The following is a 26813-nucleotide window of genomic DNA, read 5'->3' on the forward strand; positions in this document are numbered from 1 at the left end:
TCTTCAAATTGAACTAAATTCCACTATGATGCTTTATATACGCGAGTCATGTTTACCGTCGAATAATGATACTATTCTTTCATTTTATAGCAGTCAACATTGTGTTTAAATCTTAATACCTATTAAACAAACAAATATGTAACAAAGAAACTCCAAAAGGTATATAGTCAAAGCACATTTAGCAAAAATGAAAGACAAGAATACAAATATTTACAATAGCACCATGACACAATGACGGGATGTATAAGTACAGAGTCACGTGATATGTGTCATAGAAATACTAAAAGACATACAAACAAAGCACATGAGAAAAAAATGAAAGACAAGAATACAAAAATTATCATAGAACAATAACACAATGACAGGATGTATATGTACAGAGCCACGTCATGTGTATCGAACAGACTTAACAGTCAAAGTAATATCCATAAAGACAAATAAAACTAAAAAACGTTATTAAGATGATACACAATGTCAGTACCCAATATCTATACTACAAGACCACCGTGTATTATTTATAATATGGAAAATTTATCAACAAGGTCGTGGTACCTTCAGATGAACATTTTAAGAAAAAGAACAAGACGTTTTTTGACATACACTTGGTACATCAACTTTCTGATCAGACACTGGAGACTTTTCACAAGTCAGATTAGGAGCTGCAAGCTCTTAAATACAGAATAAGATGGGAAATTTATATATCATATGCAGATAAAGTAACTATATTACTGCTAAGGTGGGGAAATTGATAATTTCAAAAAATTAGAATCGTCTCGTTTGTCTTGGATTCTGATACTGCGATGACAGTGTAAATTGAATTCGAGGTATAAGTCTAAAGTTGAGGCGGAGGAAGCCGTGTCTGTTGTTTTTTTTTTTAATTTCTTGTTCTGGGGATGTACTAATGGAACCCAATCAGAAACATTCGGATCGTCAATGGAAAGAACATCATCAATATCTCTGAATAACTTTCCTTTACCATTGGTTATTTATTTTATATAATACCTCATCAAAATTAGTACCTTATGCATATTTGATACACCCATGAGGTCTGATTGTATGCATCTTGTTTACACAAAGATATTATGTTTTATAAAAAAAACAATATGGAAATTTCGATAATTTAGGATAGGGTATTCTAATTATTTTAACTTATGTTGAGAAAACCAGTATAAAACTTAGTATATCCGTTTATATTTATTGTAATCATTGTGTCCATCTTATACAATAGATTATCATCAATAATCAAAACATATAATGACTTATCTATGAATGTACACAATAGATATATAGAATAAACATATAGAACTGCAAGGTCAATTCAGAAAGGGAAGTCCGTAACAACTGACAAAATCAATCACTAACAATAACATACTCAACGAGTGAAAAAGAAACTGTCATACTCCTGACATAGTACAAGCAATTTGAGCAGAAAAAAGATGAGTTAAAACTGGGTGTATAACTAGCTTAAGCTGGCACTTGTATGTATATATTTTATATCTCAAGCAAGCCGAGTTATAAATATTGCATTAAGTAAACAATAAGTCTCAGTTTTAAAACCAAAAACCAAAAAGTAGTAACTGGAAATACAATTTTCGAACAATAATTTCAAATTATGATACTTTCATTGTACATGAGCTTTTAACGTTAATTCAATGTTATGAGAGCATAAGTTTCAGAAGTACAAATGCAGAATACTATTAGTTACATAGTGTGCTTATGACCCCATATATACCGTATTACGTCACTAGCACACTATGTAACGAATTTATCTTACCGACTATCTTAACATGTGAAATTTAGACTAGTGACCTATTCAAATCAGCAAGTCTTAGATACTGTTAGCATTTAGAAACCAGCTACTTTCATTGATCCTACAAAACAGATGCCAACAATAACAACTTGTTAGGTTTAAATGCGTTTTATGAATTTATTTCCATCTTAATCATCAATTTCTTCGTCTGATTTTTTTTTCTCAGTACCGTTTTTTTTTTATAAAGGGAAGTAACACCACTATCAAACGTGTATGAAATAAGCCCCGCCTCCCTTTTACCTAATACGGAATATAAAAGGGACGTAACACCACTACTAGCCGGGTACGAAATAAGCCCCGCCTCCCTACTAACCTAATATCAAATATACACGGTCTCCACGATGACGCTTTTAACTAATCATATTCCTAGAAATGTAAAGGAGGCCAGATAATTGTTCGTCCCCGAGGGTATCACCAGACCAGTAGTCAGTACTTCGGTGTTGACATGTATATCAATTATTTTGTCATTTTTATAAATTGCCTGCTTACAAAACTTTGAAGTTTTCGAAAAATTAAGGATTTTCTTATCCCAAGAATGGATTACCTTAGCTGTAATAGACCCAACTTTTTTGAAATTTTGGGTCCTCCATGCTCTTCAACATTGTTATTGTGTGGCTTTATACTATTTTGATCTGAGCGTCACTGGTGAGTCTTATCTAGACGAAACGCGCGTCTGGCGTATTAAATTATAAGCCTGGTACCTTTAATAACTTTGTACAATTCATGTGATACAATGTATAATGTTAGCCGCTAACCCAATTTTTCTTAATTTATTCAACAATAGAAATTTTAAGGAGTTTTACACACACAAATAATGAACACATCTATAAGACATCGTACGTAATGCAAATGCATGAATTTTATCAAATAAATGTCCTGTTTTTTAATAAAAATATTAATATTAGTTTATCAGTTCTTTATTAAACACGACTGTATCCTTCAAACGAACGCAGTAACCAAATACAAAGCACGTAATATATATAAACGATCTATTATTATTGTCTTACAAGCATATGTTACTCAAATGGCATAAATATACAAGTAATATTTATATCGACAACGCCATAATTTTTAATTTAATAAGCAAGCACGTATCCTACAGAAATTCTGGAGGACTAAACATTAGCGCTTACTATTCATTTATAGATTAATATATTTGTTTGAGAAAATGAACAGAAATACATTTTACAAATACGGGTTTCTATAAATGATTTTATGGTCATGAACCAGACATGTTTTATCTCTGACATTCAAAACTATACAGTTTATAAAGATTTGTCATAAAGTAATATCACTAACGGACTAAGTAGTACAACTTCCTTTCCGGAATGTCTATTACTTCGACATACGACATCACACTAAAAGAATGTTAACACGCATACAATTTGAGTTTTGCGTGATTATAGATTTTTGTACTATAATCCATTCAATATAAAAGTCTTTTTTCTTAAATTCGAAGAATTATGTTCGTAAAACAAAATATAAAATTCAATGCATCCTCAACTTTAACAGAAAGTTTTATATCGAAGACTAAGACATTTATGCATATGTCTGTGATTCATAGATATATTTCTAACTTCTTTTTTTTTTCAGAAATTGTTTAAGTACTCGTTGTAGTTTTCTAAACTGTTCTAATAAAATGTTGAGATTATACCTTTACTGTCCGAAACAACAACAAACAGACGTAGTTCAAGTCTTCTCTTTCATATAAAAATGAACATAACGGAATCAAATACTCACAGAAACTGATAAAATTGAGAATGGAAATGGGGAATGTGTCAAAGAGACAACAACCCGACCATAGAAAAAACAACAGTAGAAGGTCACCAACAGGTCTTCAATGTAGCGAGAAATTCCCGAACCCGGATGCGTCCCTTAGCTGACCCCTAAACAAATATCTACTAGTTCAGTGATAATGAACGCCATACTAATTTCCAAATTGTACACAAAAAACTAAAATGAAAATAATACAAGACTAACAAAGGCCAGATGCTCCTGACTTGGGACAGGCGCAAAAATGAGTATTGATTGGAAAAAAGCGATCAATTTTGAATAAAAGTTACACGTATGGAAGATATGATTTCATTTTACAAATTAGTCAAATTAGAACTGACACTATGCGTAATACGCACTCTGTCTTTATAGTGTCAGTTCTAATTTGTCGCCCTTCATCATAGCCAATCATCGTACCAGAACTTTTGAGTTAATTGTTAGTGTTCTCGCCCTCAATGAGCAATTTATATTTTCTACTGGACGTTAAGCAAACAAAAATTAATCAATCTATCAAAGGTTCCTTGATATGAAGATGACATATATGCACCAACTTGAAATATGTGACCATTTTTACCGCTGTTTGTTTTAATCGGCTGGTTGGGTCATGTTGTTTAATCTTTAGCCTTCTGTGGAGTCTATTTTATCTCTATTAATATTGACCACGTGTGTGTATGTCATATGATTATTGTATTGCCCACTTTATATCTTACTACGTTTTTCCACATCTAAAAGACTCAAAAATGATTTAATGGTAGTTTTAAATTTACAGTGTATCTACGAAAAAAAACATCTAAGAAAAGAAAGACTTCATACCATAACACTGCCCTTTTGATAAGGTTTTGTGCTTTGACTTTTTTTACTCAACTTTGTTAATTTATTCTATTGATATCTGAGATTTGTTTACATTTGACAGTTGATCCCGGAATAATTTTTGGGTTTAGCCGCAATGACAACTGTGTAGTATTTTATCTTTCCAAAATGAAGAGGTCATCTGATTCAATATAATTCTTTTAAAGATAATGACATTTTTAAGTTAAAATTTCCATTGTGTAAACCAGCTTCTACAAAAAACAAAAATATATCAATGTTTGTCAAAATAATAGCTAAAATAAATATTGCCTATACAATATAAACCCAAATCGACATTAAAAATGAGAAAAACATTTCATTCTCCCCCAACAAATTGTTAAAAGATAACAAGTAGCATAATAACTTTAAGTTTTTTTTATTGTAAATCGTTTAGTTAACGTTATTAAATTTCAAAAGCTGTCTGGCTTGATTTTAATCCCGTAAAATATTTACATGTATGTATGTATGAACAAAAATATCTTACAACATGAATGTAAGATATGAAGACAAAATTCAATATGGATTAAGAATAAAGTTAGTATATATACTCTGAATGTTTAAATTTATTGCATCTGGCTTATTTGGTGCAATGTTCATCGTGTTTACACCATTCAGTCTGAAACAGCATTGATAATCGCAATAGACAATTCCATAAAAACCAAGGCTGAGAAGATTTTCTATGTTATATATTCATTGAAATCTTGACATTTTACAAATATCAATGTGCTTTCCTAGCACTTGGTAGACTTCGGTAAAATCCATTGAAAAACTTGATGACGTCAAGGGCTGCTATAAAAATACTAACTTTATTCTTACTCCATATTGCATTTTGTCTTCATATCTTATATCATTTATCTCTATTGTTGTCCTGTCATATAATAATGTCATTTTAATGTTATATTTAACATTACCATAAAAGCAGGAGGTTTGGCAAGCCACAAAACCAGGTTCAATCCATCATTTTTTTTTCTTAAAATGTCCTGTACCAAGTCAGAAAAATTGCCATTGTTATATTATAGTTCGTTTCTGTGTGTCTTACACTTTAATGTTGTGTTTCTGTTGTGTCGTAGTTCCCCTTTTATATTTGATGTGTTTCCCTCAGTTTGTAACCCGGATTTGTTGTTTTTTTTTCTCAATCGATTTATGAATTTTAAACAGCGGTATACTACTGTTGCCTTTTTATAGATATGAGGTAATATAATTTTGTTCGTAGATATATATAGGAAGATGTGGTGTGAGTGCCAATGAGACAACTCTCCATCCAAATAACAATTTATAAAAGTAAACTATTATAGGTCAATGTACGGCCTTTAACACGGAGCCTTCAAACGGGAAAACCAACGGTTTAAACTATATCAAAAAAACGAGAAACGAGAAACACGTATAAATTACATAAACAAACGACAACTACTGTACATCAGATTCCTGACTTAGGACAGGTGCAAACATTTGCAGCAGATAAAACGTTTTAGTGGTACCAAATATTGTATGTACATACATACATACCATTTCATACATTTTGTCGGGATTGAAATCAAGCCAGACAGCTTTTGAAATTTAACGTTAAATGTGACGAATGTAAGATTTTTTAATTTTGTTTTTAAGGTATCTGAAAAATTATTGTTGGACATACCGTAGTCAAACAAGATCTGTCTTTTTAAATTCACTGTCTCTCTCACCTCGTTCATGCTGAACATGCCCAGAAATTAACTATTTATCATTTCATTTTTGTTATAGTCCTTTTATACTAGGATAAGAACAGAGCTTACTTCCAGGAGCTTAAAATTCAAATAACTATTTTTTATTTTTTTAACAATAGTTTGTTTAATTATATAGGCAAGGTTTCGTCTGATTTATTGAATGGTGATATATAAATATACTAACCATTAGATCAGTCAGATACCACCTAAAGCATTTTTTTCATGTTAAGGTAATTTCAATAGCTTATAATGTACATACTCAATTTTAATTATTGAGTTTGATCAAACAATAGATTACTGAATTGCATAGTTCACCTTTTCATCTGAAATATGAATTATTAATCGTGATTTATGATGTATAACTTGACCATTTAATCAGTCAGCCCACTTAAAGGTATTTATATTCATTGACAAAATAATGAATATAAAAAAAATAATCTGCTGCTATGTTGGAAGCAGACTGCTTGTGATGTTGTGTTAATATTGTTAATCTCTCTCTCTCTCTCTCTCTCTCTCTCTCTCTCTCTCTCTCTCTCTCTCTCACACACACACACACACACACACACACAAAGATTAAAACAAATTAGAAAATGGTAAAAGTTCTCTACACCCCAACAATTAACAAAAGGACATGATATATGAATATAACTTGTCAATCAATTTTATCTGTTACTTTATCTTCTATAACATCAAGTTTACAAAAAACAATATCGCTATTCATTAAAATTCCACGCATATGAGGATTCAAATTACAATGCACCTTATTAAATATTAATTTGTATGATTTGTGGTAAGTTTTTTACTCTTTCTACTGCCTAGATTTTAGGAATTCGATAACAAATGACAGCATTTAACATTTAAATGTCACACTGTTATTCAATTTTATCAACGTTTTTATCTTCTATATTGCTGCCATATCTGATTGTTGAACACATATATCATATAACACAATCAGATAGCTCTACAATCAAAGTTTAAAGCTTTGAATGACAGTTGAGATTCCTCAACACTATTATAAACATTTCAATATTGTCCCTATTGTATGATAGGTAAATAATCCGTAACTTTTCAGAGTAGTAGTGTGACGAGGTATCGTAAAAACCCTACAAATCAATGTTTGGTTCAAAATTCATCATTCTGATTGCGATGTGATTAAGATTCAGAACGTTTCATCTATCGGAATGTTAAATAAAGAAGGGCATATATATAAATTTATTGCTTTACTTCTTAGAAAAAAAGAATATGATACCCAAAGCAACATGATTTATTTAGGCCAACGTATTCATGTCGATATTATTATTGCAGTTGTTGCAAAGTTTTTCTATATAAAGCACTATAACACATTTCATGATTTGACCATCCTTAAATCCTGACGGATTGTAACCGAAACGAAATTATTTCTCTTAAATTATATTTGTTTTAAAGCCAAAAATATCAAATTATTTCAAATTATCACTGTGAAGATCTTGTTAAAATGTTTCGATAGCATCACAAATTGATTTATTAATCGAGATGGACTTAAAACGGTCAAATTTAAATTAAGATTTGTAAATAAATAAACTTTACCAATTCTAGGGACGTGTCGTTGTTTACTTTCTGATTCTTTTATCCATCCATGTGCTTTGTCTTTTTCCAAGTCACTATTAATTCTGCCTTTTAAACTTAAAAGTTTTATTCTTGGGTTCAATTGCTTTGAAACTTTTCTTAAAAGTTTTAATCGCCATGATAAAGTTCGTTTGTTTCCATTTTTACATGCTTTGCCTTTGCGAGCATAAATATCTTTCGTCAATATAGTCACAGAATAAGCCACAAATACAAGATGAAACAGACGCATTCCAAACTCTCTTACACGTTCACCAATTCCATAACTATTTACTTATATGAGAATTATAAGCACAGAACGGACTCCCACATATAAAAAGCCATTCTCCAATTAAATGCCTATTCTATGTGTTGACTCTGAGACTACTAACGTTGTCATCAATATTTGTTTTATATTCAACACCTTCGTTGGTAACAAATATTGTATTTGACGTGTCGTGGAAGCATCTTCTATGCTAACTTGCTTTATTGTTCAAATTAGAAATGATTTAAACAAAAAAGGATATCTTCATAAAACAATATTAGTATTTAAACTGTAAATCAATGCGATGTCATCGACTTCAAGTGAGCACATTCGATGTAAAAACGTAATTGTATTGTAAGATCCTTTTCTTGGAATTTTTCCCATTCTTTGTATATCATCACGGAAGTACCTGTATAATATTGAGGGATATACTTTAAACTGATAGTGGACACAAATAATTTCTTCGTTAAGGATTTTGTTTACAGTTATTGTAAAATATTGACTTTGTCAGTTATTGTGATTTTTAACTGATCATTCAAATAAATGTTTGTATCGAACATAATTATACGACCACGATTTAAGGTAGAGATAACGACCATGTCCATTTAAATATAATGATTTTCCCCATTATCTTCAAGTATTGGAGTCGTACACCATGTCCATTTAAATGTAAAGAGTTTTCCCCATAATCTTAAAGTATTGGAGTGCAGCAAAATTCTTATAATATTCAAATGATTTCAAAAACATGATACCTTAACAATTATGTAAAGATATAGATATAAGATGTATACATGCAAATAATTAGGATAATACATAGATAATCAATAAATTAACAGGAATAGTCAAATAAGGAACACTAAATCTATAAACTGCAAAATAGCTTAAAATTATAACATCAATAAAAACAGATGAATTCAAACATCGAATGCGTTGTTCTGAAGTTAAACTCAAAACTTTAGATTCACAATACATACTTTACCGTTGACTATAAGTGGTATTATGCATTCAAGAAGAGATAAATTTGCTCGATTGGTTTTAAATCTTGCATTTGACCTTAAGTTGATACGTTTTGTGCGTCGGTGTACTTTTGTCTGGAGAAAGTATTCTCTCAAGTCTTATTCTGCATAATTAAATGGATATACTGATCTAAAATACATATTAATCAAACAACAGATCTTTGTCAAATATACAAGCAAACATTTTCTTATACACTCATATTCATCTCTGTATTTTTAAAAGAATTAATTTTTACATATGATTTGCACCCATTGAATTTGGTTAATTATTAAGATTAGCCTTCCTTGATTATGCTCCTTTTTCACATATAAATTTACCCAGTATAAGCTTCTACATGGCTGAAAGTGGAATACATGGGAGACGAAAACCTTGATCGACTCGTCATAAATTATATAACATGCTAGTAACATATCTTTAAGCTAATATTTGCTTTGCTAGCCTGGACAGTTATAAAAATGTTTTCCCGTTATAGTGCATCAATAATAATATCAGATCAAAAAGTGTTGGGTAATCCTGTATCGTATTCAGAACAGATGTCTTTCTTATATGTTTAAACAAAAATGATAAATAATACAACACATCAGTTTTCAAAAGTCGATGCAACTATGTAAATGTTCAATCCGGGCTCTTGGTTATAAAACTTAACTTATTTATCAGTGCACAAAATTCGTGCTCAAAACAGTCAATACATTATTTTGATTGGTGAAGTTCAGATTCTGTTTATTCAAATCGTACCCGAAACTGGTATGATCGCTCCTTTTCAATAGTGTGCAATTTCTGCAGTTGATTTCTCTTGTTTTATATATTCAAAATAGATTTACTAGATTTGAACATCGGTTGCCTCTTGTGCGTTGACATGTTTATTTTTTGGACTGCCTGTCCATCCAACCACCGATTTTGCAATGGTATATATTATATACATAAGTATGTGGGGTTTATGTATACCGTTTTTACTTTGATAGTCAATAAATTTGAATAAAAAAAGAGAAATGGGGTATATATCAATATAGTTGGACCCGTACTATTACTTTTACATTTATGATTCACATTTCAGCAATATCAATTCAAATGAATATAGACAATCAAAATCATCTGTTTTGCTCGCCAATCGCATGGCAAACTTTCAATGGTATATTATATTTTTTTCCATATACATGCAGTGATTCCTTCATTTCAAAGTAACAAATTAACTCATTATAGATACCAGAATTGAAATTTTGTATTTGCGACAGATGCGCGTTTCGTCCTCATAGGACTCGTCATTAGCGCTTGAACAAAACTAAGTAAAAAAGGCCAAATAAAGTACAAAGTTGAAAAGTATTGAGGACCAAAAATCCTTAAATTGTTGCCAAATACATCTAAGGTAAGCTAATGGATAAAAGCCTTAGTATTTCCATTCCATCATCTGCATATGCTGCATATATATCACAGTTAGTTTTCTTCACAAGATCTAATATTTGTCACCATGAAACGTCTTTAGTGTATGATAGTAAAATCACAAAATACTAAACTCCGAGGAAAATTCAAAACGGGAAGTCCCTAGTAAGCAAATGGCAAAGTCAAAATATCAAACACTTCAAACTCATATTCTTGACTTGGCACAAGTATTTTTCTATGTAGAAAATGCTGGATTTAACCTGGTTTTTTTAAAGATAGCTAAACCACTCACTTGTAAGTCCGTTGCATAAATTAAATTTCACTTTATTGACAGCAATATGTGACATAAAATGTCAAAATGTCAAAGATAGGGGTATAGCGGTCAAAATTGTGTTTTAATCATTATCAGTGCAAATATGTAACAAAGAAGATCAAAAAGGTTCTCTAGAGGTGACGTTAATCAGACACCAATCAAATAATATTGATGAGTGACCATATCATTCTGTTTGTGTGAATTTAACCAATGTATCATGTGATATATGCGAACTAGTATTGTTTAGGATAATACAGTTTTAAACGTACATGATTATGAAGAGAAAAACACAAAATTTCATTTTTCAATAATTTAAAAAAATATATATCAAACTTTAAACGGAAAGATATTATGCGTCCGGGTTTTTTTTTTTTTTTTTCGTCGTTTTCCTTATATTGTAATTCTTTCAGTACGTCTATAAAATAAAGACTACTTGCAAGTTGATTGTTGTTAAATCACACGATTCTTGGCATTATAATACCGTAATCAGTTGTCTGCACAAATTCATACACAACAAGATCTATACCGTTTATTTTTTTATTGCCACTCTTCATAACACTGTTGAATCAGTAAATATTCGATTGAAAAGGAAAAATATACAATATATAAAAGTTCAATGAAGTAAAAAATAACCCAAATTTTTAAAATACTAGCGTCCCCTTTTCTTTTCTTTTGACGCTAGATTATTTATCCTTGCAACATCGTCGTACTTTATTTCCAGACGTATATCAAAACTCTATACAAATAACTGTAATAACATTAACGGTACCAATTTTTCTGCACCAGATGCGCATTTCGACAATACATGTCTCTTCAGTGATCCTCGTGGCCAAAATATTTGAAATCTAAAGCTTATATAAAAAGATGAAGAGCTATAATCAAAAAGGTCCAAAAAGTATAGCCAAATCCGTGAAAGGAATCAGAGCTTTGCATGAGGGAGATATATTCCTTAATTAATAATAATTTCTAACATTTTGTAACAGCAATTTTAATAACACAAAAACTCCGTATTTTCATGCCAGTACCGAAGTAACAGTCCACCAGCAGAGGCATGTAAAATACGAAATGATTGATGATAGACAGCAATCTCTATTTGCCACCCGCAATAAATTTCGAGTGCTCAGCTATTCAGCATCGTCGTTTTCCTTTGCAAATGCGTTCAAATACGCATAACAATAACAATGTGATGATGTTAGTGATTAATCTCAATTATGCTTATCATTAGCAATTTCGCTAGATAACGCGTAAAATTTTGTTGCATTACTATCTACCCTTACTATTTTTTCGTATGTCGTTAACATCAGAGTTTTATCAATTGTTCTTTTTGTATTTTTTTGTTTTTTGCTTTTTTTGATGCAAATCCTTAGTTTTTTTAGAAGACTAACGAGTTCTAAGTATGATCCATCGCATAGTTTGGTTCTTCATGATATGAAAAAACTATGAAGAGTATACGTCAATAAAAAACGAGATTAACGTGCTACAAGGGTTAATTCGATTTGTTTGCTACAGTATTAGCGCAACAGTGAATCTAGCTCAAACTTTTTTTTCATTGTCTGTTGATTCTGGTAATTAGAAAAAAAAATATTTCATCAATGAACACTAATTATACAAAGTATTTCAGGGAAATTATGTTATAAATAGTATTCAGGTTTTACTATAGTAATAATAATCTTTATTTGACATATAAGTAACATTATACTTGTGACATAAACAAAAGTAACAACAACAATAAAATAACTGAGTTGAACACACACATATCTATATATATAAGTAAAACTAACTAAGAGTCCCCTGTCCTCAGCTCTAAAGACTGTTTTATAAAGGAACTTGTTTATTTTTCACTTGGTTTATATTAGAAAGATTTAGTAGGACTACTAGGTTTTCAGTATCAGATAGATTTGGAAACATAGGATTATCTATCGCCATGCCATTAAAAAGTTTTATACGTAAAACATTATTTATTAAAAAAGTTTGTTATTTCCGTTCAAACTGTTTATTTTATTTTCCAGTAGTTCTGAATAAAAGTTGCTTGTAATATTCTTAATTCAAGTCTTTAGTTTGTTTATTTGTTCCATGTTTTTACAGGACATTATTTTTGTATATCAATATTCTTTTCTTGTGTTGAATCTTTGATAAAAGTGGACCAAATATAAATTCCTTGTGAATCAAGGTGTTTACTTAATGTATAACTTTCTTTTAGTAATGGGTTTATGTTTTCAGTATTTAATCCAGCCCAATAAAGAATTGCTTGTGTTTTTATATATTTTTCTATTGGTTGTCTACCAAGTTCAGCTTTAACACCTAAATTAGCAGATGTTTTTTTAGTACCTAGAATATATTTACAGAAATTAACATGAACCTTTTCGAAGGGAGTCTTATCTAAATATTGGAAATTATCTATATCTTTGTTTTGGGGGTTTTAATCTGCCTTTTGCTCTATAATAAGATTGATATGTATCCATGTATGATATTTCAGCATTATATGTTCAAATCGGTTGTATAAGAGAATCAAAAAGATTACAGGATACTTTAACAGGGAAATTTCCCAAAAAGGCTGCATGTGTTTTTAATGAATATAGTTATCAAAGGTACCAGGATTATAATTTAGTACGCCAGACGCGCGTTTCGTCTACATAAGACTCATCAGTGACGCTCATATCAAAATATTTATAAAGCCAATTAAGTACAAAGTTGAAGAGCATTGAGAATCCAAAATTCCAAAAAATTGTGCCAAATTCGGCTAAGGTAATCTATGCCTGGGATAAGAAAATCCTTAGTTTTTTCGAAAAATTCAAAGTTTTGTAAACAGGTAATTCATAAAAATGACCACATTATTGATATTCATGTCAACACCGAAGTGTTGACTACTGGGCTGGTGATACCCTCGGGGACGAAACGTCCACCTGCAGTGGTATCGACCCAGTGGTGTAAATAGTTATCAAAGGTACCAGGATTATAATTTAGTACGCCAGAGCTTCTCTAACAGAGCTTCCCTAGCTTTTTTTGGCTAAATCTGTTAAACTTGCATAATTTATAAAGCATTCCAATTCTCCAAAGGGAATCAAAAGCCTTTTTAAAATCTACAAAACAGACATAAAGTTTTCTTTTGTTTTTATGAATATGTTTATTAATCAAAGTTTTAAAGATAAATACACTGTCTGCAGTTTTATGATTAGCTCTAAAACTCTAAATCCAAACTGGGCATTAGTTAATTTTTTTTCCATAGTTTTAATCTTTCTTTGATTTAAGATACCGCTAAATAATTTGGATATAGAGTTGATTAAAAAAATTCCTCTGTAATTGCTTGGATTACATTTGTCACCAGATTTATGTACTAAAGTTATGTATGCAGAATTCCATGAAGTTGGATAGTATCCTGTTTTTAACATAAGATTAAATAGTTTAGCATATGCTTTGGTAGTTACTGGACTACTAAATTTAATTACCTCGTTCAACACACTATCTGGACCACTTGCTTTTCCATTTTTTAAGTTTTTTTTATAATACATTTAATTTCAGGGCAAGTAATAGGCCTGTCTGTGTCCGGGTTAAAAGAAATAGTATTTTCAATATTTTTCAGCTTTTGCTCAATTTTGGTTTGAAAAAGCATTATTTATTTTTGAAAACTTTCCTTGATTTTGGAAATGTTTTATTGTGCTTTCAACGTCCTTTAACATTTCTTTTAAATCATCATCTCAATCTATATTCTGGTTTTCTAGTGATTTTAGTATTTTCCAGTATTCTTGAGGATTTTTATTCATCGAATCTGAAAGTTTATCAAAGATTTTCTTTTTATATTCTATTTTTTTTTTTATTTTTTATTTCGTTAACTTTCTAAAAGATTTGAGTAAACAAAAATATTTATGTTTCAATGAACAGTTAAAGGGATTTTGTCTTAATTCTTTTACGACTGCATTTATTGACTTTTTATATTCATATACTTACTAAACATTCGTAACAACAACAATTGCAATTGATATATAAACACCAAGTTAATCCATTGTTTGACACTTGTTTGGTAAACGTGAATTAGATTTTTCAAATGTTGGAGAACTGTGAATAATCAGGTGTCTCCACAAACTCCGATTATCGTCAACTTCGTACTTTATTAGGCCTTTTTAACGTTTTGGGATTCCAGCGTAACTGATGAGTCATTTGGCGTTGTCAGTTTGTTTTAGATTTATGAGTTTGACTGTCCCTTTGGTATCTTTCGTCCCTCTTTTGTAGACGAAACACGCGTCTGGGGTAAATACAAAATATAATCCTGGTATCTATGATGAGTTCATTTATATCAGATGAAAAAAAGGGAAAAAAAGGAAAAAAAAGAAAAGGTACTGCTATTGTCAAGAATACAATTCCGTTCATCTTTCTATGATGAAAATAGCAAATCTTAGGTGATAAAACATATTATGCTATTCTCTTATATTTGCAATTATATGCGACAATTTGCTAAGATCCCTTTGAAATTCTTTTTCTTTCAACTATACTTAAGGTATCTGGAGATAAACACCGAAACTGGTATTTGCCACCGCTAACAGAGACAACGACAAAAGTGCACACTGACAATAAGATTTCGAGAACAAGAAAAACATCTTAAACAAACAACAAAAGGACATCTTTGTGCAAAACAAAAAAACCTCTTTAAAACAATATGCAGGTTATTCATATTTGTTCTGTAGTTTGCTAATTAAGTTCAAAAGTAAGTCTGTTCTGTGATTGATTCATTCAGAAATATTTTCTTACCTGTGAATAAATGGTGTTCCACAAAATAAAGTGCCTTTCTAAGATCAAAATAAGAATAAACATAATTAAGATAAATTACGTGCTTTTGATGGTCCTTTTGATTCTGTTAATAGTTTTGATTTTTCTACTCTTTACACTACACTTCCACACTATCTTATTAAACAAAAGTTTTCCTATTTAATTAAATGGTCGTTTGGTAAAGCTGAATGTAGATATATTTGCTACAACTCACTTAAAGCCTTCTTCTCTAATGAGAAGGTAAATATGCAATATACTTACTAGAGGTGTGATGAGATGATTGAAGCTGTTAATTTTCTCCTTGATAATATTTATATACGTTTCGGCAACAAAGTTGATCGACAGGTTGTAGGTATACCCATGGCCACTAATTGTGCCCCTTGAATAGCAGACTTGTTTTTGTACTGTTACGAATCACAGTTTATGACTTAACTCAGTAAAGACCCGTCGAAATTGCATTTAATTGATAAATTCAACAACACTTACCGTTATCTTGATGATATTTTTTCGTTAAATAATCAAGAATTTTCTCAAAATACTGCTGAAGTTTACCCTAAGGATCTTACTTTAAATAAATCAAATTTATTCGGTGATTACTGTCCTTTCCTGGATTTAGATATTTCGGTTTTAAACGGGAAACTCCACACTAAAATTTACGACAAAAGAGACGATTTTTCGTTCCCTATTGTTAATTTTCCATTTTTAGATGGTGATGTTCCTTTGGTACCATCTTACGGTGTTTATATTTCACAACTTGTTCGCGATGCCCGTGTCTGTTGTAACGTTTTTGATTTTAACGAACGCAACCTATGTATTACTGGTTAATTATTAAACCAGTGATATTGTTACCATAAATTACTTAAAACCTTTACTAAATTTTTCCATAGATATAAAGATTTGGTTTTGAAGTTTGGTTGTACCTGTAGAAAACTTATTTCAAACGGGATAGCACATCCTTATTTTTACGGAAATGTTGTTAACCGTGCCCGGAAATTTAAAAATGATCCATGTAAACTTGTCGCTCCTTTAAATAAACTTCGTCTAAAAGCTTACCTATTCAACACTGTAATAAGATCATTGAATATTGTTTTTATTGGTATAAACATTGATTTTGTTATCAGTAAATTAAAAGCCAACTAAATATTACTAGTATGTTATATACATATACATATTCATGGATCTACAATCTGTCGATACCTGTAACTTGGCATTGTACAATGTCATGTTTTTCTCTGGCTGTTTATGACGCCTTTACACTAAATTCATTGGATGTTGGATGTGTACGGATTGATAGTTTAGTCTTAGATGCATGATTTTTTTATTAGTTGTTAGTGACTTTGAACTAGCTGTCAGATAACTGCGAGTATTCTCAGATCTGTTCATTGCGTCTTTTTGCGTCGGGATGTATAAGTACCCGGCCACGTACGTCCACTTGTATTTTTGTCCATCTGATGAGTTAAGCCTTTTTCAACTGATTGTTATAGTTCGTTCTTATGTTGTACTGTTATACCACTGTCCCATGTTAGGGGAGGGTTGGGATCCTGCTAACATGTTTAACCCCGCCACATTATTTATGTATGTGTCTGTCCCAAGTCAGGAGCCTGTAATTCAGTGGTTGTCGTTTGTTTATGTGTTACATATTTGTTTTTCGTTCATTTTTTACATAAATAAGGCCGTTAGTTTTCTCGTTTGAATTGTTTTACATTGTCTTATCGGGGCCTTTTATAGCTGACTATGCGGTATGGGCTTTGCTTATTGTTGAAGGCCGTACGGTGACATATAGTTGTTAATGTCTGTGTCATTTTGGTCTCTTGTGGACAGTTGTCTCATTGGCAATCATACCACATCTTCTTTTTTATATAAAAAGATTTACACCAAATTTCGATGTCCCCAAAAAAATATTTGCTACAGTTGAAATATTTTTTCTAGTATTATGTCTGAGTAATGTTTGTCTTATGTATTCAAATTTTGAATTGCTTAATTTTTAATGATTATTTCTACAATTTCCCTTATAATACTATTGCAGTAAATTTACTCACAAAACTGTTCCTGTGCATATTTAGTCTTAGTCTTCAGTTTTGTACTATGTTGTGTCTAGTGTACTATTATTTGTCTGTTTGTCTTTTCCTTTTTTTATCATGGCATTATCAGTTTATTTTCGATCTATGAGTGTCCTTCAAGTGTCTTTCACATCTCCTTAATGTTATTATTTATATCTTATTGTTTTTATGAATATTTTTTCTTCAGTTATTATGTTTAGCCTGTCTTCTTTCCTTGCTTGTAAATCAATCTTGATGTGTTGATAGTTCTTCTGACAAAGTGTATATTTTCTTTTGTTTTGGCTTCTATTTTGTTCTTTTGTCAAATCATTTGTTTTATTTTACACTGGGTTCGCAGTGACTGTAACTCTGATAACAGGTGAAATTGATATTTCCCTATTTACATAATAATCACTTTCTCTAACCAGAAATAATTTACCTGTATACAAATATATCAAATGTGTGAATACATTAACAGATACAATCAAATATATGTAGTCCTAAAACAAAATAAAACATTAAAATTGGCATAATACATTAAATGAATTAATCGAATTCAAATCTAATCTACTTTTGCATTGAATGTACATAATTATCAATTCAACAATTGTCATTTTTTTCAAGGTTTGTTTTTATAAGTATTATTTTGATAAAAGTTTACAAAAGCAATGGTAAGAAAACAGTTTGACAATAAGGGATTTTTGAAAAGTTTGTGTATATTTAGGAAGACTCACAAATGTCCAGTTGTTTTATGTGCTAGAGCTTTACATTTTGCAATTTGATTAATGACTTTTTGTTTTGACATTTTCTTAGAGTATTTTTGCTTATTTACTTTTGACATACTAGTATACATATCATTTTAGGTGTTCTCTACATTTTTTGCTACAAACATGCGAAAAGTAAATTGACAAAAATACTGAACTCTAATGTAAATTCAAATCGGATAGTTCCGCAAAATATGAAAGCTCAAATACATAAAAAATGGAAAACAATTGTCATATTCCGGACTTGGTACAGGCATTTCCTTATGTAGAAAACGTTTAATTAAAAATGATTTTATACCTAACTAAACCTCTCCCTGGTATGACAGTTGAATACAATTCAATTATATTTACACCAAATTTATAAACAAAATAAACAGATATAATAGGTATATAGCAGTCAACATTGGGTTATAATCTTAATCTCTTTACAAATAAACAAATATGTCAGCAAAGATATACACAATTGCATATAGACAAAGGACATATGCAAAAATTAAAGGACAACAATACAAAAAAACTACCACAGTACAACAACGGATTGGCGGGATGCAAAAGTATCGAACTACGACAAAAGGATATTACCAAAAATGACCTAAATAGAGAAGGCAGATAATTTTCAAAGACAAATAAAAGAACACTATAAAACGTAATTATGATGATACTTCAGTACCGTGAATCTATACTTCAAGACCATAATGAATTATTTGTGGAGTTGATAGGGAATATTTATTAACAAAGTTTAAGTATCTTCTGATAAACTTATTTAGAGAAGAACGAGACGTTCTTTGACATGACCCTGGTTCGGAAACTTAGAGAAAGGGAAACGAGGGGGAAAACATGAGACAAAACAAAAGTAAGGTTCCTATAATAGTAAATACTCAATATAAACATACAATTCTTTTCATTTCTAAGGTTTCTCTCTGTACCTTTCATCTTATTACAGTTTATGAAAGGTGTGTAAGCTACAATTTTTACCAGTATGAGTAAAAAACAAATAGTGAATTCACATTAGTGGGTATTTTATCAGTTTTATTCAATTTTGTACAATAAGCTGTTATGTTGTTGACTTGCAATGATTCCACCTCATATATAATCAAATTCAAGTGAGATATTAATTTTCCATAGTAAAAATTTTCAGCATTTTCAGTTACTGACACAGTGTCCGCTGTAAAATAGAATCTTAGAACTGAAATTGGTGGGAATAAATATTGCAGCTAATGCCTTTTTAAAGGATGGACCCGAAATTTCGCATTAAAACAAGAATTTTGAACGTTTTGTCCTTATAACGATTGCATTTAATAATTTACAGCTAAGTTTTAGGGATTATCTTGCACATTATTCTTTTTTATTATTTTTTTTTTTAGATAGATATGTTGCTCTCTTATTATGAAGTTATATAGCTTGTTCATTATGAATCCCTCACTGAATAACATGCTAAAACAAACATAATAAACCAAAAAACTTTAAAGGATTGATACTTTTCATGTAAATGTCATGATCTTCAATTTTGATAACTAGAAAATAATGAATAAATTCAATCAATTATGTTTCCTTATTTTAATGAATTGTCAATTAAAAATGAGTGGATCATTGATTTCAGAAAATATCGACAAATAAATTCAAATAAATATTTATTTTCGAGATAAGATCGTTAATCTAAACAGAAATATACGAGATTTGATGAGGGTCAATGCGTACCAAACAATTATAAATTTACGAGGTTCCGGATAACAAGATATTTTGCGTGTTCTACTGGTCCATAGATCGCATAAAGAATATCTTATTAAGTTTGACCATAGTGCCTCCTGATAGGACAAAATGTATTGTGTTGGTGTTATCAATCAATACAAAACTTTCTGAAGACGCATGAGGGAGGTACTATTTAAATGTATTATCTATACAACTGCTGCATGTTTTACAGTTGATAGGTGGTATGCGATGTTCTTAGTAAATAATATTGAAAACTTGTGTACATAAAAGTTGATGCAGTAATTGATAATCAAATATGTTATACAAATTTGATTCTACGATGGATTTTTTTATATTTTGTTGTCTAATGCCTCCTTTTTATTACCATCATAATTAAAGTTATTGTCTCGGTTTAAATCCCAAAGGTACCGATCATACCTTTTTTTATCTATTGTGTTCTTTTCTGAAAATTTTGCACACGATTAGTTGTGGATTTTATTTTATTTATGTGATTGATAGAAAATCATTACGGGATTTACAAGAAATTTTAAACCAAGAATTCCAAATGATGAATAGAAGTCAACTCTACTAAAATGTTGACGGTCGCCATAACTAGTTGGTTAAGTGTTATAGAATATCTGTCTCACATATGACGACAAATTGTCGTTACTACAATCCTTTTAACGTTCATCGTCTGCATACAGAAAAAAATACAACAAATCGTAAGCATTTTCATGTTACCTTTTTGATTTTGAAACTCTTAAATGTTCTTTGGTTGATTGTTATTACTTTCAAATCACTGCAAAGCTCTTTTCCATTATTTCTTTCTTTTAAAAGCAGAGATTCGAAAAATTTTGCTATACTTACTAAATGTGTGAAACAAACAGAGACTTCCATTGGGGAAATGCTATTGAAAGGTAAGCAGGTCCTTCTCCATATATTGCACACGTCGTGATTCTAATCAAAGTAAAAGCCATGTGATAGTCCAAATCGTGTGTAAGATACGCCGAAAAGATTACTAAAATAAGCAATACGCATGTGCATGATGTCCTAATCTTGTTGTGTTGTAAAACAGCTTCATTCGATCAAGGTTAAGATATTTAATATCACATGGGCTTAACATATCAATTAATTTCAGATACTATGACTATTGTATTGTCGAGAAAAGATTTTCCAAATATACCATGTTTAATTTCATTCGTTTAAATAATTTGATATATATTTAGAAAAATGTTAACTGTATAAATCTTTATCTTAAGCTTTGAAGAAGGTTGATATACACTTTTATTTGCATCGATAGATCAATTAAAAAAAGGCAGAAAGAAAATTGCAAATTTCTAAGAAGCTTTATAATTGATGCTTAAATTAATTTCTATGTATAATTGCTATATACATTAGACGAATACTAACATATGATTCCGATTTTGTAAATAAAAAGTCTTTAAACGAAAACCGTTTTCATATTATTTTTTGTTGTTGTAAAGTTAAAAACAAAATTGCATTGAAAACATTACATAACTACAAGTTCATCTTTCCAATTCTAATCCAAAATAGTAAGAATGAAGTTTAATTTAAAGTAAACCCGGTATCGAAGCAAAATGATTTTAAGGTAAATAAAAAAAACATATTTGTTTTACATTGTGTACGTCCGAAACGCTTTTCTTAATCTAACTTTATCATGATCGCTCAAACCCAAAATTTAATGTTGAAAGCTTGTTTCATTAGTATTTTGCTTGATTTTTATCACAACCGGGTCTAATGAATTGACCTTCTTGTAAACGTAGAATTCCGAGCGCTCCTAATTTATAACTTAAGACCAACTTTGTAGAAAATAACAGTCACGATTTATTTCACTACATGTTTTATACAGACGTTACATAAAATACCAAACACACGACATACACTCCGACAGTTCAAACCTGTTCAGCTATCTTGTTCATTCGACCACAAAAATGTATAATATAAAAAAGAAGATGTGGTATGATTGCAAATGAGACAACTATCCACAAAAGACCAAAATGACACAGACATTAACAACTATAGGTCACCGTACGGCTTTCAACAATGAGCAAAGCCCATATCGCATAGTCAGCTATAAAAGGCCCCGATAAGACAATGTAAAACAATTCAAACGAAAAAACTAACGGCCTAATTTTTGTAAAAAAAAATGAACGAAAAACAAATATGTAACACATAAATAAACGACAACCACTGAATAACAGGCTCCTGGACCACATTCTATATGTTCCTGTTAGAGTCAGAAACCTGTGAAAATGGATTGATTGTTGCTGAGTGCTAGTATCACATTTGTTCTTTGTTTATTGTTTTGAACAGTTTTATTTTTCGTTTATTGCACTGTACATGAATCAGACCGTTGGTTTAGTCGTTTGAATTTTTTAACGTTTGCCATTTTGTGGCCTTTTATAGCTTCCTATGTGGAAATGTTTTGTTCTCGTTGTTGAAGACCATATGGTGATCTATTATTGATATCTATATCAAATCTTCTTATTTATTTTCATTGAAAGAGTTGTAACGTAAATTTGTTGACCTTTTCTAAACTTTGAAGACAGAAAAATATCTCCTGGCGACCAACAATTTTTCAGCAAACCGTATTGGTATAATAAATCATGTCAATACAAAAGACCTACAATTACAGTCTTGTTTGTCAACCTGGCCAACGTCTCTTTCCATGCATAACCCGCCATGCGAATACACAGAGACGCATTTCACAATCAACTTATGTAAGAATTTGGGAAGCTAAAATCGTCTGGTTTTTTAAAGATTCTAATTTGAAGTCATCCGTCTGTTTCAATATAAAAAAAATACTGTTATATCACACTTTACACAGGAATTACTATTCCAAACTAACAGAAAAATTGACAGAGTTGATATTGCGTTGTTTCATAAAAAAGGATGGTCAACTTAGATACAAGTACCTTGTCTTAGTGATTGCTAAATCCTACTAAGTAAAAATCACTCTCATTTAAACAAAAAAAATCTCTGAAACTGACATTATCAAGACGCTTGATATCTTGATTGACAACATATTAGTTACGTTTGGAAGACGTGTTTTTCTAACGAACTATCGACATTCCCATGGGAACCAATAGTGCCGCTCTTCTTGCCGACTTCTTCCTTTATTTATTTTTTAGGCTGCCTTCATACAGTAATTTCTTAGGAAGAACGAAAAGAAATTAGCAATATCCTTTAACTTTACTTTCTGCTATATAGATGATCTCTCACTAAATAATACAAAATTTTGTGACTATTTGGAACGCATCCATCCCATTGAACTAGAGATACAGGATGCAACAGATACAGTTAAGTCTACCTTATATCTAGAAATTGATAATGTGGTTCGGTTGAGAAAAAAAAACCTTCCGAAGCACCTGAGATCACATCTAGTTTTTAGTCGGGTTCATGTTGCTAAGTATTTATTTTTTTATATTGTGTTTTGTATACTATTGTTGGTCTATTTGTCTTTTTCTTTTGTAACCATGGGGTTGTCATTTTATTTTTGATATATGATAAAATTGAGAATGGAAATGGGGAATGTGCCAAAGAGACAGCAACCCGACCATAGAGCAGACAACAGCAGAAGGTCACCAACAGGTCTTCAATGCAACGAGAAATTCCCGTACCCGGAGGCGTCCTTCATCAGCTGGCCCCTAAACAAATATATACTAGTTCAGTGATAATGAACGCCATACTAAACTCCAAATTGTACACAAGAAACTAAAAGTTAAAATATTACAAGACTAACAAAGGCCAGAGAGTTTGAATGTCCCTTTGGTATCTTGTGTCCCTCTTTTTACAATCAAGTTTCTGTAGTATCCTTACTCTTTAGTTAATTTGGATAATGTGTAATGAAAGTATTCACTGAAATGTTTGTTTTTGAGTGAAAATACGTCATCAACTTATCATAAAGTGAATTAGAAAAAAAACTTTGAAAGTTTTTTTTTTTCTTTTAGAATATTATTTACGGCTTCTGGCTCAAGGAATTATAACCAATTCTGAAACAAATTATTGTATGCAAATCTTTAATACATTTATATACTCCTTTTTTAAACATGAAGTTGTCATCTAAGGTAATGAAAAGGTCATATTTCATCATTAAAGCTTCTGATTACTCACTCTTGCTATGATTACTTGTTAATCATATTTAGATACGAATAATGGAAACTAGTTTGCAGCGAACTTTAACAAACCGCTTTACTATATCTGATACTGACAGTGAATGAAAATCTAATACTACAAATAAGTCAGCTGTATTACTATTGATTCATGTTGTAAGGGATGTTATAAATCTCTTATGCCTTAGATTTATCATGTATTTTGATATGTACTCAATTACAATGTCTGTTCAATCTAACATCTAACAGGTAAGGTATATTCAAGTACATACATTGAAAAGGTTATCAAAATTCATGCGGCTATAACAAAACATGTAAGAATGTTTATAGTTTATACCAATGTAAACTTTTTTAAGTATTATGGTAATCAAATGCATCCTGCTTAAACAAAAAAAATACATCATAATTATAAAAAAGAAGATGTGGTATAAGCCTATTTGGCTGCCTGCAATTACTTGTATATATGAATGTAATTGTTTGTTATAATTTGATATTAAAATATTCATTCATTCCTTAATTTATTCATTTATTCATTCATTCATTCATTCATTCTTAAACACAAAAATACGTGTAATTAATGCAAAGATTAATCTTATTCTAATATCACCTAGATGAAGACTTTCTTGAAACTAACTTTACACAGGAATTAAAATCAACTCTAGGCTAATACAAAAGTTACCAAAGACACCTGCCATTTAGTTCATTAGCAGTATTTTTCATATGCATAAGGATTATCAGAGGCGCTTGACTCATAAAAGGAAGAAGACTAAATCGATTAACTTGTCATTGCTCCAACTATACAAAATGTGGATACAGCTGTATTTTCCTGGGCAGGTGAAAACAATAGTGTTCGATTGATAAATACATTAACTGTTATTCAAGCTTGGTTTCTTTTCAAAACATATACGATCCTTATAGTACTAGTAGAAACTCTTAGCAAACCAAATTAATTTCACCGTTGATAAAAATCAAAAACAATGAATTCAAAACAAATCACCAAAGAAGTGTGCCAAATCTTGTTAATGTCATCTTTGTCTTCGATATAAAACTGCCGACTCAATGGTTTTAAGAACTCGCCACAATGCCAGCCGTGTGATTGAGTACACTAGACAAAAGTTTGGTAACATAAGACTAATGATATAGGGCTCGTGATAGGATCAAGTCCAATGTTTTTACTTCTTGCTTTTGTATGTAAAAAATTGCTGCTTAGAATCTTAAGATATCAATCGATCAATCCTTTCAAGGTAAAATCATATCAAGACGCATATATCAAAAACCTGAAGACTAACTACTTTGCATACAAAGTTTAAGATTCAATTATTACTAGTAGTATCCTTTGGGTAATGCTGCATTGACGATGAATGTATTTAAACCTGGTAAAGAGGGGCGCAGGTTTGACGGGTAGAAATGTATATATATGCAGTCATGTCTGGACGCAATGGTAGATCCCATGCCTTATGATAGGATAATGCCTCAACTACCTCTATGTAACCTACTCTTTATTTCCAGTTGCATAAGGGTGTTTTATTTGGGTTTTTTTTTATCTTGAACGTTCATGAAATATTTACCATTGGAAGATAAGCAATATAAGCAATCAACAATCAAAAATCAATTAGTAATGTGTGAACTGTTAAAAGTTGGATTCACAGGTTTGTTACATTTAGTACTATTGGTCTAACCGTTATACGACAGATACAATCGTTAAATTTAAACAAATCAAGATGTAGTTTTTACCCTTGTAATCATGTGTTATGCAAATTTTCTTTAAATTTATCATCTTTCTTCTATCTATTTATCTATTTTATTTGTTTGTTGTTTTTGTTTATCTTACTTGAATGTGTTCATTTAAGTCATTTAAGAGCAAAAGTTAGATTTGTTTTCTCTTCTGTAAATTTATTCTTTTATTTTGTGTAAAATTGATCTTTTTTTAAGAAAAGCCTCTCATACTTAAAAGGTATATTGTCTCTTCATAGTGTAAATTTGATATTGAATTTTGCGATAATCTATTTACCAGAATTTACTTTTAAAGTAAGATTATTTTTTATACACACTTTGCTAAAAAGATATTTAACGGTAATCATCGTACAAAAATATATAACATTCAGACTTTATCTTTCCTGTCCTTTTTATGTCTATCTATCTTAATTTTCTAAATGAGAGAACTTTTGTTTATTAATTTAAAATACAGTTTAAGCAAAGGTAAAAAGCGCAAAACCAAATGTAAATTGTTAAACAAGAACATTTCAAAATTTGAAACGTATAGAAAAACAAAACAATCATTATGATAATTCATCATTCATTTTCCATGTTGTGGAACTACTAAACAGAAAGGGTTTCATTATAATGTAATGGAGTAAACATAATCAATTCAATAGAAACTAACTAAAACAAAATATTTTTAATATTCATAAATGTAAAAATTGAAATGAAAAGAAATAAGTGCCGCAAAACACACTGACAAATACATCTCAGTTATATTACTTTAACAATTTGGACGATATCTGAAGACATTTGGACGATATCTGAAGACATTTGGACGATATCTGAAGACATTTGGACGATATCTGAAGACATTTGGACGATATCTGAAGACATTTGGACGATATCTGAAGACATTTGAACGTTACATGAAGACTCTTTTTAGATGTGTAGCAAATTTGGCAACACAAAAAATTTTGAGTTTATAGATGAAAAAGGATAACCTAATTAAACATTTTTTGAACAAGTATATATGAAATGTAC

At 30.4% G+C, this 26813-nt stretch overlaps 1 protein-coding gene across 1 annotated transcript in view; it reads right to left on the reverse strand.

Moving 5' to 3' along the window:
* Nucleotides 1-8394, reverse strand: part of LOC143049971 (uncharacterized) — a 36119-nt gene extending 27725 nt beyond the window's left edge. The window contains exon 1 of the mRNA XM_076223751.1: nt 7699-8394. Within this exon, the coding sequence (XP_076079866.1) occupies nt 7699-7966 (268 nt within the window). The 5' untranslated portion in view covers nt 7967-8394. The remainder of the gene's footprint in view (nt 1-7698) is intronic.
* Between the last annotated feature and the right edge of the window lie 18419 nt (nt 8395-26813).

This window comes from Mytilus galloprovincialis, chromosome 10, assembly GCF_965363235.1.
Source record: "Mytilus galloprovincialis chromosome 10, xbMytGall1.hap1.1, whole genome shotgun sequence".
Classification (NCBI taxonomy): domain Eukaryota; kingdom Metazoa; phylum Mollusca; class Bivalvia; order Mytilida; family Mytilidae; genus Mytilus; species Mytilus galloprovincialis.